Source organism: Chrysemys picta, chromosome 1 (genome assembly GCF_011386835.1).
Source record: "Chrysemys picta bellii isolate R12L10 chromosome 1, ASM1138683v2, whole genome shotgun sequence".
In the NCBI taxonomy this organism is placed as follows: Eukaryota; Metazoa; Chordata; order Testudines; family Emydidae; genus Chrysemys; species Chrysemys picta.
Window position 1 is genome coordinate 112,876,752 of NC_088791.1, and position 18,307 is coordinate 112,895,058.

An 18,307-nucleotide genomic window follows, 5' to 3' on the forward strand; every position below is an offset into this window, starting at 1 on the left:
TAGTGGGAGGTTATCTCCTGTTACCTGCTAAACCAGATAAAACGGACTATCTATTTACTGATACTGGCAGGCCATTATAGCTGTGCTTTAGGTCTGATTTTGGGGTTACATATCCATCTCTCTCATCACCTAAAACAAAAGAAACAGCCAATGGATTTTTGGGAGCAGATCCTGGCCTGAGTTTGGTGAGAGTGCACTGAAAGTATATGGGAAGGGATTTAACAAACAAGTTGGTTCAAGGTGAAGTTTAGAAAATCTTTTTTTTTCCCTTGTAACCATTTCTAACTTTAATACCTCATTACTTGTACTCACTTAATCTCTTTTAAGTAAACTTGTTTTATCCTTTAATTAAACTAACCCAAACAATTCACAACACTGGATAACTTCGCTGAAGGTAGCAGACTGTTGTATGTTGATCACCTTAAAGGGGCAACAGATGTAATATATTTGAACTGTCCAAGAGAGGGCTGGACAGTGCAGAACACATGTTTTGAGGGGGAAAATCCAGGACTGGGAGTGTGTTGGGACCACCCTACAAGTAGTGACCAAGGCTGGTGGAAGCCAGTGTGGCTGGGGTCAGAGCTGCATGCTGGTTGTGAAGAGCCCAGGTGGAAAGCTGCAGCAGCAAAGTGGAGTGAGGCACCCCAAGTTACTGGTCAAGTGGTGACACGGCTCCTCACTGGTCTGTATTACACTCCACAGTAACCAAGGGGGAAGTGGGGGGGAGAAGACACACGCTACCTCTTTGCCAGGGTCACTGACAGAATACACAGCTTGCTTCAGAAACTACTGCCCCCTGAATTAGTGTTTCATGTGGAAGGAAGGAGCTTAGGGCGCTGTGCAACCCTATTAGGCTAATCCAGTGTTACCAAAGAGGAGGTATGAAAAATAAGGTGCTCATAGCAAATCAACAAACCTGAACTCTGATATTTTAACTGAGAACAAAATATACTTATGAAAAGATCACAGCTTATGCTCTGCATGAGTGAGTGGCTGCTTAAAAATGGGTATGTTTGCAAAGAGACTGTGGCCCTCAATACTGATCCTATTTAGTGGTGTGAGTCAGTAAATCCAGTGATGTCAACAGAAGTGCAGAGGCACAAAAAACAGACATCAGTCAGGCCTTTCCACTTGATATCCAGAATCATTTGTAGTACTGCCACAGTGGATCACATAAATCTTTTAGAGGATTAAAATTAACCTGTTTCTGAGCTGACATCTTTCATAGAATCATAGGACTGGAAGGGACCTTGAGAGGTCGTCTAGTCCAGTCCAGTCCCCTACACTCATGGCAAGACTAAGTATTCATGTTGAGTTTTATCTTGGGAAATTTTCAAAGATATTCTTAAGAATTTTTAACGAAGACACAAGCCTCAAACTCTCCCCTAAGAATGAGGGCTAAGGAACTGGAAGCATCAGGGTCAGGAAGGGGAAGGAAAGTTAAAGCAGGGTCTGGCACTGTTGCAGCAGCATTAAGCTGCTGGCCAATCCAGGAGTAGAAGTAACTAATTTAGGGAGAGGAAGGAAAGGGAAAGAGAATTAGAGTTCAGGGCATCCCTAAGGAGCAAACTACATCTAGGAAAAAACTTCTGCATTTAAAAAGCCCAGAGAGCAAAACTGGGAATATCCAGAGGCCCGAGGTTTGGCTGATGTTTATGGCTCCACTCCCAAAGGGCAATTGAACAGCGCTACATAAGAGAATAAAGTAAATGGGTGACCTATCACAGCAGCCAGCAATGCAGGGCAGGCTTGAGCTACTGACCCTAGTTCCCAGGAAGCAGCACCAATGGGGGGGGGGGGGGGGCAGGGGGCGCGGGCAGCACGCACAGTAGGAGAGGTTTCATCACTCTTATGGAGGATACAAGGGTCCATTTTGGTGCCCACATGGACTCTATTGGGGCTTCAGAACCTAGGGCTGCTGCAAAATGCAGCTTCCTTGCCTCTGGTAGTTTATAAATCCCAGGTTCATTCCTTGGCATCTTTGGAGCAAGACTACTTGTGCTCCCCCTTAAGAAGCAGGAGGGGGCTGTTGGCAAACAGAGAATGCATTTAAGTTACAATGAGAAGATTTTAATTCCACCTTTGGCAGGGCACCAAGTTGCTATGGCTGCCCAGGTTTTCCTATGAGCTAAACTACCACCCCTTATGTTGCTGGGGAGCCATGAAACAGAGATGAGGATGCAAGAGACAAAGTTTCTGATCCAGCACAAGGCCAGTAAGAGCACAGGTGCTATATCAAGACAACACTATGTGCACTCTCAATCCCCAGACAAAAAAAGGTAGTTAGCAGGCCAGGGCATCAAAGCACATTTGGAAGAGACATTAACCCTTCATTATCAATTTCACCCTGGGCCGAGGGTCAGTACAGAGGCCAGGCTCCACTTACATTCTACTTAAAGGTTTGTGTAGGACATAACTGATGCATGGGTCGATGATGCTCCCCCAGTGTGTAACAGGGATAAGCTTCTCAAGCACTGAGGGGATTTGAAAGGGAAAGGGCTTTGGACAAGCAGAGCCCCACAAACATGGGGGCAAGGGTGACAAGGATGATCTATCCAATCCTGTTCCCATTACAGTTTAATGCACAGGAGCAACAGTAGTGTGTAAACATGGACCTGGCCAGATTTAAATCGTTACCCTTCTAGTAACAATAGACTGACCAACTGGTATTAAGACAAGGGACCTTTGCTATCAGGCCCTACAATGCACTGGGAATTCCCCCCCCCCCCCACACACACACACACTTTAGGACAAGTTAGACTAGAAGATCCCAATCCTCCCCTCCAACCCTGATGACTGTAGATTTTGCCACTCCCATTTCACTCCTGGCTCCAATTCTCCTTCTCAAAGACAAGCTCCACAGCTTCATTCACATCCTGCACCACATAAGATGCCTCCACTAGGCTGGTGTCAAAGCGGAAGTCCCGGTGCCCGTGGAACACAGTCTCTACCACGCTCTCGTGTGGGTCAGCAGGCACATCTCCGTGAGGACTGTAGACCCCAGTGCAGACCAGAATTGACTTGCAACTCTCCAACGAGACGTACCAATCCTTCCTCAGCTCTGAATGGTCCTCACTCCGGGGATCTGCCACTACCACACTCCTCTTCACCTCGGCCTGGGCCTGACACGAAGCCTTGAGGTAGCGGTTGTAGAAGTTCGCACCATAGATGTCAGACATTGGATTATCCCTGTGCATGGCCATCAGATGAGGGAAATCAATTACTTCACAAGTTTGATTTGAACATAGGCAGGCTGGGATTGGTCCAGCATAAAGGTGGGTAGGGGAAGGCAAGGAATGAGCTAGAGTCAGATACTTACATAGAATTGGGCAGGTCAGATCAGTGGCCTGTCTAATCCAGCATACCAACTCTAGTAGTGGCCAATGTCAGATTATTGAGAGGAACATGGTAACAGCCCCGTGTCCAGCCATTTGCACAATGCTGGTTACGAGGAAGATATTCCTTCTTGTTCCCCCCTCTGCCCCCAAAGAATGTTTGATGGACCTTGTCTGAAGTGGCTGTAAAATGTAATTACTGGCTGGTTGATGCTAGTACACTGATGTGAAATTCCAGAGCTATGCTGTGTATCTCAGTCACATCCTGCAGCAGTGACTCAAGCAGGCTGACTATTCCAGTCAATTTCATGGAAATGCAGGGAGTCGTGGTTTAGTGACCTTTTGTCCTAATGCAGTTCAGATCAGCATTTAGAATAGGAAGCTCCAGAAATGCCTCAGGAGTTTAAATAAAAAAAAAAAAAAAAAAAAAAAAAAAACTCCTCCTCATAAAACTCTGCTACAAAACCAGGGCTGAAGACCCCTAAGGAAACACACAGGAAGTAGTCTCTTACCCAACAGCATAGAGCCTGCAGATGGGAGATGGCCACCCTCGTCTTTCCACCTGCTGTTCGATCAGATACTCAGCATATTGGTAAGTGACAATGCTGGGTTTGCCGATCAGGGCCTCATATTTCAACTCCCTGCCGGTCACTTTTTTGTAGATGTTCTCCAAGCAGACAAGAAAGGTGCCATGGCCAAATCTGCCCCAGAAAAAGTATCATCAGTGCCCCCTGGCCCTTTGGCATTTGCACAGAAGCCATTATCCATCTTACGGCTATGATCATCTCCCAAGAGAGATGAAACTCTACCCTGATCCACACCTACATGCGAACAACTTGAAGACAGAACAGAAGTCCCCACCCTGCCATCCCTTCTTTTGAATTTACTTGGATATTAAATATGCAGAGAACCTACCCACCCCCCAATACAGAAGCCTCTCCAAAAAGTGTGCATCACATGTCGATTCTCACGTTTATCTCATGTATTCCTCAGTAAGATGGTCTCAAACAATAACTACTAGACATTGGAATTAAAAAAAAAAAAAAAATCTACCTTCAGACATATGAATGGCTTAGAAACACGAGCAGCTGCAGACATGGGCCAAGTTCTGTCTTTTTTATTTAAAACTCAGACTTTTTCTGTTTTTAATTTTCCACTTGGGATGAGAAGTCTGGTGCTTGGGCTTGACCCAAGAGTGGTGAATCTTTTGGAAAGGTGTGAACTGAATTCAACCAGATGGCTCAGTTTATGCAAAAGGGAAAGAAGAGAAGAGGCTTTTTGCACTTAAATAAAAAGTGCACATTTTTCTGTTGCCTCAACGACCCAAAAAGGGTTGAACTTCAGAACTGTGAAGTCACCTAATCATAGTCCTTGATGCAGAAAGCCATCCTTTCTAAATATGAAGGTGTTGGGTTTAGCAGTACCGAAGCATCTACTCAGACTTAGGCATCTAAATAAAAAAAGGCCCAATTTTGAAAATATTGGCCCGAGTTCCCAACGCAACTTTGAGGTCTCTCCAAATAGTGCCACCCTTTCAAACAACACTAGAGAAACAAATATATACTGTAACCCCACTAAAAGGTCTCCTAGCCACATTACAGAGATGATGTAGGTTAGGTCTCAAGCAGAGCTCATCAACAGGGTAGCTGAATAAACTAGGCTAAAAGTGACCTTAACAAATATGTTTTTCACCTTGGCATCTTGGCTTCTGCCATCCACAAAAGATCCATGTTACAGGCAAGGACAGGTATATGGGGATATGGCACTGCTGCCAGCTCCACCCCAGGGTTCCCGTTGCTCAGGAGGACATCGATAATCAGCTGCAGGCTTGTCTCCCACTGGACTGGCTCCCCAAACAGAATCACGCCTGAAACATTTCAGAGATACAGTACATGGAAGCTCAGAACGGCCACCCATTCAACAAATAAAATAAAAGTAACTCGGTCCACTACAATATACTTCTTCTGGAAGGGGACAAATAAACACTGTGTACTACGGCATCTGAATCAGTCATTCCGTCAGATGTCCCGTCACTAAATGGCTATCCAGCTGGCTTGGCTGAATAGCAAGCAGGATAACAGCATAAACATGGACAAAGCATAGCACTTACCTTCTATGGTAGGGAAGTCAGTGGTCAGAGGAGGCTGCAGGAAAAAACAAGCAAGGCTGGGTTAATAATACAAAATTAAACAGATTTGGTATTGACATAATGTGATAGTAAAGATGAGAGCCAAGAATTTCAAGAGGGACTAGTCATTTTGGAAGCCCACGTTTAGAAGTCTTCACGGGGTCTGATTTTTCAGACAGATGCTCAATACTTGCGGAAAATCAGGCCCTTTTAAGAAGTCTTAAATCAGACGGACGGACAGACGCGCACACACACACACAAAATCACTAATCATTCTTGAAAAATCTTGGTTGTAAACACTAGGATACTGGGGGGTGGAAGGGAGTGTGTCAAAGCTACTGCAGCTCTAGCCTCTTCCAGCAGAGGCCATTGCAGAGAGCTATGTAAGAGTGCAGACCTCCAGGGAGCTCAGTAACAATCCCAACCTCCCCCAACAGGAGTCACTCTAATGAATGGTGTAAAGAGGGCTAGTTATAGATGACCTCAGAGCTATTCTATCAAAGGCCAGAACATACAAATGCTATAATCCCAGGTCACCAAGTCTCACAGACAGGTTGATATTTACCAGCTCCTTTGGTCTACGGCTTTGATCAACCATGTCCAGCAGGGGAAATGCCTTCCTCACATCCTGTATGGTAACCACATTCCGGAACCCCACACTATTTCAGACAGTCAAGGAAGGAAATAGAGCCTGCTCTTTACAGATTATGGGCTGATTTACAAAAGCACCTAAGGGATTTAGGAGCACAAGTCACAGTGACTTTCAATAGGACTTCTGCTCCTAAGTCATGTAGAGGATTTCAAACAGCTCACCCCAAGTTGGAAATCCCATTACCCTATAAAAGCTGGGTCATTTCCTACCCCTACTTCTTCTGGAAGTTCAATATTGACTCAGGGCATTACTGGAAGACCATCCCATAGCACCAGAGATGACAATGCAGATCAAATCCATTCACGGAAACTTCGGAAGTCTCAAGTCTCTAGAGCACAGCAGGACAGCGACTCTCAGAAAGGTTACAGAAGGAGGGCTGCCAATTCACACCTGGTAAGTGGGTGCAAATTCACTAGCTTCAGTGGAATTGCATGTAGATAAAAAGAAAAAGTCTGTGGATAAACTTGTGCAAGAGAACACATGGTGGAGTCTCCATCACTGACAATTTTTCAATCAAGATTGGATCTTTTGCTTAAAAAATTATATATATATATAAGAATTATTTTGGGGAAGTTCTATAGCCTGTGTTATATAGGTCAGGTTAGATCAGGGGTAGGCAACCTATGGCAAGTGTGCCGAAGGCGGCACGCGAGCTGATTTTCAGTGGCACTCACACTGCCCGGGTCCTGGCCACTGGTCCAGGGGGGCTCTGCATTTTAATTTAATTTTAAATGAAGTGTCATAAACATTTTAAAAACCTTATTTACTTTACACACAACAATAGTTTAGTTATATGTTATAGACTTATAGAAAGAGACCTTCTAAAAACATTAAAATGTATTAGTGACACGCGAAACCTTAAATGGGAGTGAATAAATGAAGACTCGGCACACCACTTCTGAAAGGTTGCCGACCCCTGGGCTAGATGATCACAATGGTCCATTCTGACCTTGGGATCTATGAAAGACGCTTACCCATCAATAGTCTCTGGTAACGAGACAGGTGCAGCAGAGATGGAATAGATTCATAGATTTTAAGACCAGGGACCATTATGATCATCTAATATGACCTTGCATAACACAGGGAAATTCTCTAACCTGTAGATACCAGTGCTGTTTAACAGGTCAGAATAGAACAGATATATTTTGGCAGAGCTTTTGTGGGTGGGTTCTAGATTTGGAGCAGCACAGGGAGTTAAAGATCAGACACATCAGCAGAGTTGGGGGAGCCTGGGACCCAATTAGCAGAGGAGAACAGTACATGGGACAAAATTGTGTAAGGAAAGATTGCACAGCACCTGCCTATAATATGTCTGACTGCCGCCTGGCATGGACTGCAATATAAAAGATTACAGAAGCTAGGAGTTTTGCACCAATCGCAGTAAAATGGAGGCAGGAAGCATGGGCCGTAACTAACCCAGTCAGTGCAAGAAGCAAAACAGGCCACAAGGGCGCATCCAGAAGACAGACTGCAACTTAGTCCAAAGTTTCAAGTCTTCCAAAGGGTCCCCTCCCCACAAGATGCTCAGAATAAATCAAAAGACCTTTTCCCGCTCCCCTACCTCCCACAGGCTGGCCACACAGGTGTCCCAGTACGTATCCAGATATCACTGCCCCCCCCAGGCACAGCCAATGCAGCACAGTTGTGAAGCTCTGATGGGACAAGCAGGGTCCATAGCCTCAGAACTGCAAAGGATACTTCCTGGCATTCTCCTCCACTGGCCCCTGCCCAGACACCAGCATACACTTCTCATGGAACTGACGGAAGAGATGCAGGGGGCTGTGGGAGAGGATCACTTGCTCTGGAGACACCTGCAGGAGGAAAAAGAGACCAGAGTCAGCAGGATGGAAGCTCTCCATTCCCCACACAGCACTCAGCTGTTACTCCCTGTGATGGGTTGGATCACAGAAACCCCCTTGGGAGCTGCCACCCGATGTGCAAAGACTACCCCTGCTTCTGTTTTCCCTGCCAGCTCAGGACTCCAGCACCCTGTCTTGCTGAGCCAGACACTCCCGTCTGGCTCCAGACACAGATCCAGGGTCTGAATCACTTGCCCCAAAGCTGCAAGTTTACCTGAAAACAGCTCACAGTAGTGTGCTTGTCTTTAGCACTCAGATGCCCAACTCCCAATAGGGTCTAAACCCAGATAAATCCGTTTTACCCTGCATAAAGCTTAGAGAGAGATATGCACAGCTGTTTGCTCCCCCAGGTATTAATACATACTCTGAGTAAATTACTAAATAAAAAGTGATTTTATTAAATACAGACAGTAGGATTTAAGTGGTTCCAAGTAGTAACAGACAGAACAAAGTAAGTCACCAAGCAAAATAAAATAAAATGCGCAAATCTATGCCTAATCAAACTGAATACAGATAATCTCACCCTCAGAGATGCTTCAGTAAGTTTTTTCTCAGACTGGACACCTTCCAGGCCTGGGCACAATTCTTTCCCCTGGAACAGCTGCTGTTCCAGCTCAGGTGATAGCTAGGGGATTCTTCATGATGGCTCCTCTCCCCTTTGTGTTCTCTTCCACCCCTTTATATATCTTTTGCATAAGGCGGGAACCCTTTGTCCCTCTGGGTTTCCACCCCCCACTGGAAAAGCACCAGGTTAAAGATGGATTCCAGTTCAGGTGACATGATCACATGTCACTGCAAGACTTCATTACTCACTTGCCAGCACACACATATACAGGAAGACTCACAGGTAAAATACAGCTATCTGCAGACAATGGTCCTGGTTAATGGGAGTCATCAAGATTCCAAGCCATCATTAATGGCCCACACTTTACATAATGACAATAGGCCCTCAGAGTTATGTTTTATATTTCTAGTTTTAGATACAAGAGTGGTACATTTCTACAAATAGGATGATCACACTCAGTAGATTATAAACTTTGTAATGATACCTAACAAGAGATCTTTTGCATGAAGCATATGCCAGTTACATTATATTCACTTATCATATTTTTATAAAACCATATAGACTGCACAACATCACACCCCCTTTCCCCTCATTTCATTTGTAGGGGGAGGAGACGAGCCCACACTGAGGTGGACAACCAGGGCAACCCACAGCCGCAGGCTGAGTTCCAGCTGGTTAAGCCAACACAGAGAAGAACTCTGCATCCATAACCACTACCCAAACAAACTTGCATACAGATAATACTCTCTACTCCACTGTATTCTACTCACCATGTCACTAGGAGCAGATTCTGAAGTGGAGCTAGACCTCTGAGAACAAGGCCACCACACGTTCCACCCCACTGAATATCTTGGGCTAGAACCAATCCAGCACCATCTTTTGATGGCCTTCTTACCAGCCCCAGATGTCTAATGAACTAGGGGCCATCATCATTTAGATAGCAACATTGGGGTGCTTGGCAGTGTAGGGACTGAACACATAGGGCCTGCCCAGCCACTATCCTTCTGAGCCTGGTGAATTAAAACACAGCTTTGAGAACTAGTCTGGATTGAACAGCTTTAAATCTCTGGACTTAATGGGTTGAGCCGACTGCTCCAGAATTCTTAGTTGGAGAGTATGCCTGGCTACCTTGCTCCACTGGGTCTTACTTGCTGCTCCGATACAAGAAACATGTGGATGAATTAGCTCCATGGTAAGGACAGAACTGGCAGCAAGGCAGTGCTGATGTCAGCTGTGCAGCTACATAACCATTTGGACTTGTTTTGTAGCAGTAGAATATCTCCTTCCTCCAGCTCAGACATGGTATTTTCAGTTACAGACACTGGGATAGGTGACTGGCCAGCCTAGCGAAGTGGAGCTGGGATAAGAAGCCTTTTGACAACTAGTGAGCATGTTGTTCCCCGCTGATGGCGGTTTGGCAGCGTGCATGAAACGTGATCTCAGACTAGTTTCAAGTGACCAGCTGTATATTGCACAAGAACATCTCCGCAGGGCCTCTAACTGGCTCTCTTGCTATTTACATGCTTAGTTTCTAATTTTGACTAAACTTGGGTTCTTCTTTTAGCTTTGGTTTTGCAATCCTATAGTGCTGAAGAAAGTTAAATAAAGTGAATGACTGATGACAATGGATTCCCACCAAGCTCCTGGTAGGGGGACACTGATGAAAAGAGACATGGGATTTCTGCTGTCAAAGTGAAGAGTCTCCCGCACATGTACTTTTTTTTTTTTTTTTTTTTTTTTAAACCTGTGTAGCTTCAATTTAAAACCCAAGGCCTCCACCCAATGCCCCAGGACAGAGGAGGTTGATTCTCTTGTTACCTTCAACCCCAGAGCATCGGAGAGTTCCTGGGCTTTGACATCCTGTAAGCAATTCCCAGCATTTGTCACAAAGACTACCGGCACCCGGAGCTGTCCATTAGAGTCTACCAGTTTCCGGAAGGCCTCCTGGGCAGCAGGAATCACATAGCGTCCCCGAACAAGCACTCCATCAATGTCAAACAGGAACCCAAAGGTCGGAGGAGTCTGCAACATAAACAGATTTATAGCAATTACTGCGGCACTGGGAAAAAACAGAGAGAGGAAGAACAAAAGGTTCTTTTAAAAAGTGACCAGCTGCTCCTAAAAAAAAAAAAAAAAAAAAAAAAAAAAAAAAAAAAATCCACTGGTGAGGGGGGAAAAAAAAAAAAAAAAAAAGGCGGCGGCTAAGAAGGAGTATTATTCCCAACCTATCCCATGCAATAAACACTCATCCAATCTCACCACATGCCCTCTACCCCCCTTTAGTAAGAAAATGCCAACATGTGTAATTAAAGGGAGGCAACGTAGTCCAATTTCTGAAAGTCAGGAGTCCTAGCTTCATTCCTGACTCTGCCACTGATCTACTGTGTGAGGCTGGCCATCATCTGACCTCTGTGCCTCAACTTCTGTATTTGTCAAATAGGTCTAATGATATTTATTTTTGTGAGCAATTTGAGATCTGTGGTGGAGAAGCCTATATAAAAGAGTGGCATGTGTTATTAACAGAAATGAGTCTGAACCCGAACACCACCTGGTCCATATCTCCCAATTAGGGGCTAATCGAATAGATCCCATTTCTGTGGTTCCAACCCATCTCTGGCTTTTGCTTATTATGGTAGAGTGATGCAAACTGATTTGGACTGCACCATGCTCTGCTCTTACAGAAATCAAGGAGAAAATGCCCCTGGGAAGGAGATGAGATGGTCCAGAAGCATGACTACAGTATACTTACCAGTTCCAGATCAAAAGCTCCTTCAGGCAACAAGCTGGCATATTTACCCAATATCCAGTTGGCTACCCGGGAGTCTGGCTGCCCCTCTCCCAGAGCATCTTGCCCAGAGCCAGCCTTAGGAACATGCAAAGTAGGTGGCTATTTGGGGCTTCCTACAGTCCACCATAAGTTCTGTCACTGGGGCATTGATTTGGTCAGAATGGTGAGAAAATAAAAGCAGAGTGAGCTACAGTTACCTTCAGCTCAGTTCTATGGACAATTCACAGCTGTTAATGTGCCAGAATGCATGACACATGACAGTGACACCAGTGCCCATCTACTATTTAGTGCACAGTTCACGTTGCACTAGACTAGGGGCTGTATAGAAGCAGCCGTCAGATTGCATTAGAACAGCCCAGCAACCACAGCAGAGCACTGAGAGGCATTTTAAAGCGTGCCCTTCATTAACATCTATGTGTTCCTTAAGGGGCAGGCAGTGAGTGAACACTTTCCAGCATCCCTGTTAGAATTCTGCTGTACAAGACAGGATCAGGACAGGAGCCACTGCTCCCCATGACTTGTGACCAGCTTCCCTCTTCTCCTGGCACAAGCTGCGAGCCTGGTTTGCAGGCTCAAAGGGATAGATGATAAGACAGAAAATATCATATTGCCTCTATATAAATCCATGGTACACTCACAGCTTGAATACTACATGAGGATGTGGTCACTCCATCTCAAAAAAGATATATTAGAATTGGAAAAGGTTCAGAAAATGGTAACAAAAATGATAAGGGGTATGGACCGGCTTCCATATGAGGAGAGATTAATAAGACTGGGACTTTTCAACTTGGAAAAGGCAACAGAGAGGCAGCTTGGAAAAGGCAACAGAGAGTCCTGTGGCATCTGACGAAGTGGGCATTCACCCACGAAAGCTTATGCTCCAATACATCTGTTAGTCTTAAAGGTGCCACAGGACTCTGTTGCTTTTTACAGATCCAGACTAACACGGCTACCCCTCTGATACTTGACAGCTTGGAAAAGAAATGATTAAGGGGGTATATAATAGAGGTCCATAAAATCGTGACTGGTGTGGAGAAGAGTAAATAACACTTTATTTACTCCTCATGACACAAGAGCTAGGGGTCACCAAATTAAATGAATAGGCAGCAGATTTAAAACAAACAAACGGAAATATTTTTTCACACAACGCACAGTAACGTGTGGAACTCTTTGCCAGAAGATGTTGTGAAGGCCAAGGCTATAACAGGATTCAAAAAAGAAGTAGATAAGTTCATGGAGGATCGGTCCATCAATGGCTATTAGCTAGGCAGGGCAGGGATGGTGTCCCTAGCCTCCGTTTTCCAGAAGCTGGGAATGGATCACTTACCTGTTCTATTCATTCCCTCTGGGGCACCTGGCATTGGCCACTGTTGGAAGACAGGATACTGGGCTAGATGGACCTTTGGTCTGACCCAGTAAGGCCGTTCTTATGTTTTTGTGGACATATTCATCGAGTGTATTTTTTAGTCAACAATTAGAGGAGCCTCTTGTGATGATTTTAAAAATACAAATAAATCAATAACTATTTCTGCTTGTCCCAGGACCAGGAGAGAAAAATCTCACGCTCTACTGCTACCCATTGCCTTAACTGGAGCTTCTGGTGGCTTCATAGTAAATACTGTATCAGTCCGTATGGAGCAAGTCACACTTTCAAAGCACTTCAGAAACTTGCACCAGATGGGGAGGTTTTGGAGGCCCCTATGACACAGCTAGAAAAGCAGAGGCACAGACATGGGGAGTGTGTCGCACGGTCAGGAAGTCAGCCCAGGAATCCCACTCAAGCCACTAGGACTCCCCCCCACACACACATCCCTGGGGTTTCACCCCTTGTCCTCACCCACCAGCCGAGCCCCACCAAACAAGCCAGCCGAGCTCTTGCCCTCGTACCAGCCAGAGCCAGCACCATACGTATCCCCCAGCTCTAGGGTGACCAGATATCCCAATTTTATAGGGACAGTCCCAATTTTGGGTCCTTTTCTTATAAAGGCTCCTATTATCCTCCCCCCCCTCCCGATTTTTCACACGTGCTGTCTGGTCACCCTAACCCCGCTCCGTTATCTGCCCCCGCGCCCCACAGGCTGCAACCCCCAGCGCCCGCCCAGCCCAGGCCACCGGGGCTCTTACCTCAGTCACCCCGAGGGGGCCCCCGCCCAGGCCCCTCTGGCTGCTCGGGAGCAGCGCCCAAGGCCCCCCGCGCCGCCATCGCCTCATAGCAGCTTTGCTCGCGCAGCGCAGGCAACCTAGACCCATCCCCCGCCGCTGCCGCGAGGAGCCCCTCCTCGCCCCCCCGCCGCGAATCAGAGGACAAGAACGGGGGGCCCACAAGGGAGTCCGACTCTCCCGCGGGGGGTTGGAGGGAACTACAGCTCCCAGCATGCCTCACAGAATGCGGCGCAGGTTCCATGGCCCCGGGCGCAAGGCATCATGGTAAATGGTAGTTGTATTTCCACCTCCGGCCACGCGGTGGCCGGCATGGATGCTCCAGGACTCCATCTTCCAGAATGCAAAGCTCCAGCTCAGCGCTGGCAGGAAAGGGGGTTTTGCGTCCCGGGGCATGACGGATACTGTAGTTTTTGTACAACAGCTTCGCCTCAAGCCGGCGCTGGAGCCCGCTGCAGAGGTCATTATCCTGGCCGCGCGCCCGCTGCTGTCCCTCGCGCCTGCGCCCTGGTGGCGGCTGCGAGCCCTGCAGGGGCTATGTAAGGCGCGCCAGCCCCGCAGCTTGGCTGGCACAAAGCCTCTTACGTCACAGTGCGTTGAGATGACGTCTCTCCGGCCCAAACCCTCATGGCGTCACAGGGCAGCACGCACGCACGGCCTGGCGGGGCTGTTCTCCCCGGGCTTTTCCTCGGTGGTCGGGCGCCCCGAGCAGCCTTGTCACCATTGTTGGCCGAGATAGAAACACAGCCAATAAGAATGTGGGGTGGGGGGTGCGTACTGGGAGCCGGGCATTGGGGGGCACACACAACCGCAGGTGGGGGGGGGAGCCTAGTATGAGGAGCGGGGGAGGCAGCGGGAGCTGGGGGCACACAGAGCCCTTGGCAGATGGCAGAGAGGGAACAGAGGTGGGAGGTACAGAGCCTATGGCATGGGGGGGGAAGGTGGGGGCTGCAGGGAGTCGCTGGAATCGAGAGGGGTGGGAGGGTGGCACACAGGGAGCTTGTGGGGAAGACTGCAAGTAACCGCAGGTATGTGCGATAAGCTCAGCCTACAGAGGCAACAAAGGCCTACAGTGTGTCACCCTCAACTAGCAAATACTTTCAGTCTCATCACCATGCCCATGGCAAAGGGCAGCAAGTAGATTGTGTGTCCAGGCTGGTAATTTTTCATATAATTTTGAAAATCTAGTATAAAGGTTGCTTTGCAGATCCTGGTACATCCATGGTAAAAAGCAGGATGAAAAACACTGCTTATTTTGGGACCCATTGTACGCCACATTCTAAGGACAGGCCAGTTGTGAGTTCTGATACCCCACACCAGATGTCTCCCACCACCTGCAGAGATCACCCTGCATTTCATTCGTGCCAGGAATTCAAACAATGTTATTGTAACTGGCCAGCAGGTGTCACTTTGTACCACAAGAATACAACCACTGATGCATTAATAAGGTAATAGAAGTTGGAGATCACAGTTAGAAAAATTAGCATACTATTGGCACTCAGTAAACAGTAAAACAGAAAATGCCCACCCATTAACTAAGTCCATCTCCATTGCAAGTCCCCAGAACATATTGAATGTTAAATTGATATAAGTGATCTTAGCAAAAGGCCACCTCTCTGGAAGGGTAGCAGAAAGGGGTCCAAAGTGCCTACATTTAAGATGGGGATATATTTTAATAGTTTATAATTTAATAGTTTATAACAAAAATTGAAATTTTCTTGCTGTCAGTTTTTCAGGTCAGCCGTGAGGACAGCCTCAGAATCTTTAATTTCCTATTGGAGACAGATATGGTCCCCGTTAAAATTACAGGTTCAGTAACCCCAGATTGAAAGGGCCGTTTCCTCCCAAGATATATTAATATTTTGTTAAAGAAACATTTGATTGGGTACATATATTCTAGAGTATTTTCTGCCCAGGAATCATGTCAGTGAAAGTGGCTGGTATTGGATAACACTTTCTTGAAGCTTCTAAATGCTGAAGTGAACCAGGGCCTTATGTTCACCACAGAAGGGCGGGTGCTGGAACCATGTTCTAGGGGCAGATGTCTTTAGGCTCATTACTCCATATAACTAATGCAGAGATCAGCCTTTTGTGCAATGGGGGTTGGTTCTGTGATCGGGCGGGGGGGTGGGGAGGGAAGCATTGCTCAGTACAGAGTTATTGCATTTGGACAGGCTCCCACAAATGAAGTTTGCCCTCCAGCCAGTTACAGCAAATGTTCCTGTAAAGGTGGGAAAGGAGACTGTACCTATTTTTATAAATAAGACTATCCAACAGGCTGAAGTTTGCATGCCATTCACAATAAACTACTACAACATGGCTGCCAAACAAATATCTGTCCCTCAACACACACCATCCATTGGCTGCTGAATCCAGATAATTCCAGCATCAGCAACTGCCATACCTTGATTCTCTCATCTCTGCACTAAATCCCTTCTGGATCAATTCCCATTCACAGGATAGCGTAACTCCCATTAACTCCAATGAGAGCAGTCTTTTTTCCTGTAGGGGGACATTGGGCCTTAATCCTCCTTCCCCACACAATGCAGCTGCCAAATTCCAGTTCCCACTCCACAGCACCCCATCATCACTACCTTCAGAGTCCTCACCTCCACCACCCCACTGGAGCACCAGACCTTTCTCTTCCTGCTCCACCCATCACCACATTGCCACCAGGGCACTGTTCCCATTTTCCCTTCTTCACTCTCAGCACCAGTGTTTAAACCCAGATTTCTCTTTCCAGGGCGGCTTTAACAACAGACAAAGCAACCAGTTGCTTGGACCCCTATTTTTGGGGCTATGTATGGTCAGCAACTCAAGTGATTGTCCTGTAGCAGAAGCAGTAGGCACAGTAATACCCACCTGTAGATCCTTTCACCTGTGACCACCCTGCCTGGTTGGCCTTCTGGCATCAGCTTCAGAAGAGCCAGCACTTACAGCCTGATTTCCTCCTCCCACACACTGGCTCTAATGTCTTGAGTCCCTACCAGTGGTAGGACAGCCAGCTGCCTTCCACCTCTCCTCCTCTGCACAGCTGCTCAGCCTGCGCAATGCTCATCTAGTGATGGGCAAGTCAAAGGGAAAGAAAAATATACTAAAATGCATTTAATATACTGTAATGACCATTGGGGAGGGCACTACCAGAAACTAGTGACCAGCCAGAAGTGGTGAGGGCCCACACCCATCCTCTCTATTAATAGATAGAAGATGCTTGACCCTCTTGTCAATATTGAAGCTGTAACCCCTGAAAACACAAAGTTCTGAAGAAGAAGAAAAACAAGAGAGAAATAAATTAATTACCTGATTAGTCATTACAGGGCTTGTTTGCTGTTTGTTCACATGGGTAAGAGGTTCTGTTCAAAGAACTGGTCTTTTCCTAGCAATGAGAGACTGATACAGTGACCAAGGCCAGAAGAGTTTGTTCATATATTGAGGCAGGCTGAGTGGTGGTTGCTGATTGGGCCACATCTCAATAGTATTATGAGTTCAGGTGTGATGGTTAGAGGGGGGTCTGTGCTCTAAAGGTCAGCCACAAAAACTTGGAGCTGGAATTTACTCAGTCCCATTGTTGAGATTGTAGCTGACAGGAAGTTTAGATCTAAGGGCTCAATTCTAGTTTCAACCATTTAAAAAGCAGCTATTTTATATTCCTTCTCTTAATGTTTTTATTTGCATGATTTCTGACATCTGTGGTAGGGTGACCATGTGTACCTTATTTTAAGGGACCATCCCTTATTTAATTGATTTGTCCTTAGAGTGATTACCTGTCCCTTATTTTAAGATGTATTGAAACATATTAAAACTGATAAACTTCAATTTAATGTTTAAAATGGTACTTAATTGCATTGTAAACTTGAGGACAGTGGAAATGCACACTTGAGAGAAAATATATGATATGCTAAGGGAAATGGTGTTTCACTAAAATGTCCTTTAAAAAAGTGGTTTTCCCTTATTTCCATCAAGCAAAGATGGTCACCCTATGATGAATGCCCAGAATCCAAGATGTGGGCCCTCATTGTCCCTGTTCCCACCTGCATGACCCCACCACTGCCAGCGTGACCTCACACACAGCATGCATGTGAGATCCTACTGGCAGAGGTGAAGCAGGGTACTCTGCAAAATGGCCTCCTCCGTGCATGCTAGAGGACAAAACCACGTCTGGTTTTACATCAGCACTGGACAGGGAACAAACCAGACAAAAACAGGACTGTCCAGCTTGTTAAAACCAGACGAATGGCCTGCCTAACAACCACAAATGTGTCAGGCATTTCCTGGCTATTAGTGATCAGGGCATAAACATTTAATTTATTAAGGTACCTCCTAGCCAAGGCATTCAGGCCACTGTGCAACACCATACAAATATCACAATACATTTATAATGAAGAGTTACCCACTTACCATTCAAACAAATAAAACCAAAGGGGAAATATTACAAAATATTGAGAGAGTGATGGGGAAAGGTAATAAGTGTGGGGCCTGCTGTAGTCATAATAAAACCCATTTGAAGCAAGTGGCAGATTAAGGCCCCATGGGTTTTCTATTCTACAATATCTGAACACCTCCTGAGGATTCATCTCAGCCCCTCAGTTCTTCCAGCTGTTCATTCGCTGACAGGAAATGCTGTCCCCATTGATCATTATTGCTTAGGGCAGAGGTCCTCAAACTTGCTGAGCTGGTCATATGATGCCTGCTCTTTTATTTGATTCCAGCTAATAAATTGTGTTAAAAGAAGCTAAAAATACTGCTAATAATAATAATTAAAATTCTAATGTACATAGAGTAAGAGATAATGATGAAACATTTACTCCTTTGTAAAGAGC

The 18,307-nt window shown here is 46.1% G+C and overlaps 1 protein-coding gene across 2 annotated transcripts; it reads right to left on the reverse strand.

Moving 5' to 3' along the window:
- Positions 1-586: 586 nt before the first annotated feature.
- On the reverse strand, positions 587-16,944 carry HDHD5 (haloacid dehalogenase like hydrolase domain containing 5). 2 transcript variants are annotated; one of them, XM_065582960.1, is made up of 8 exons: positions 16,788-16,944; positions 10,358-10,561; positions 7,814-7,926; positions 6,029-6,122; positions 5,446-5,479; positions 5,028-5,202; positions 3,848-4,036; positions 587-3,189 (listed from the first exon to the last, which is right to left on the reverse strand). In XM_065582960.1, the coding sequence occupies exons 1-8, from the start codon at positions 16,797-16,799 to the stop codon at positions 2,820-2,822; spliced, it is 1,191 nt and encodes a 396-aa protein (XP_065439032.1). In that variant the 5' UTR covers positions 16,800-16,944; the 3' UTR covers positions 587-2,819. The 2 variants fall into 2 exon arrangements, with proteins under 2 accessions (XP_065439032.1, XP_065439022.1); XM_065582950.1 differs by lacking the exon at positions 16,788-16,944 and adding an exon at positions 13,452-13,758.
- Positions 16,945-18,307: the final 1,363 nt, after the last annotated feature.

Coding starts and splice junctions, on each gene's coding strand:
- HDHD5 (XM_065582950.1), bottom strand. CDS start 13,703: ATGCTGGGAGCTGTAGTTCCCTCCAACCCCCCGCGGGAGAGTCGGACT. Junction 6,123..7,813: donor GTGGAGGAGAATGCCAGGAA/GTATCCTTTGCA, acceptor TGTCTGAAATAG/TGTGGGGTTCCGGAATGTGG. Junction 4,037..5,027: donor GCAGAAGCCAAGATGCCAAG/GTGAAAAACATA, acceptor TTTCTGGGGCAG/ATTTGGCCATGGCACCTTTC.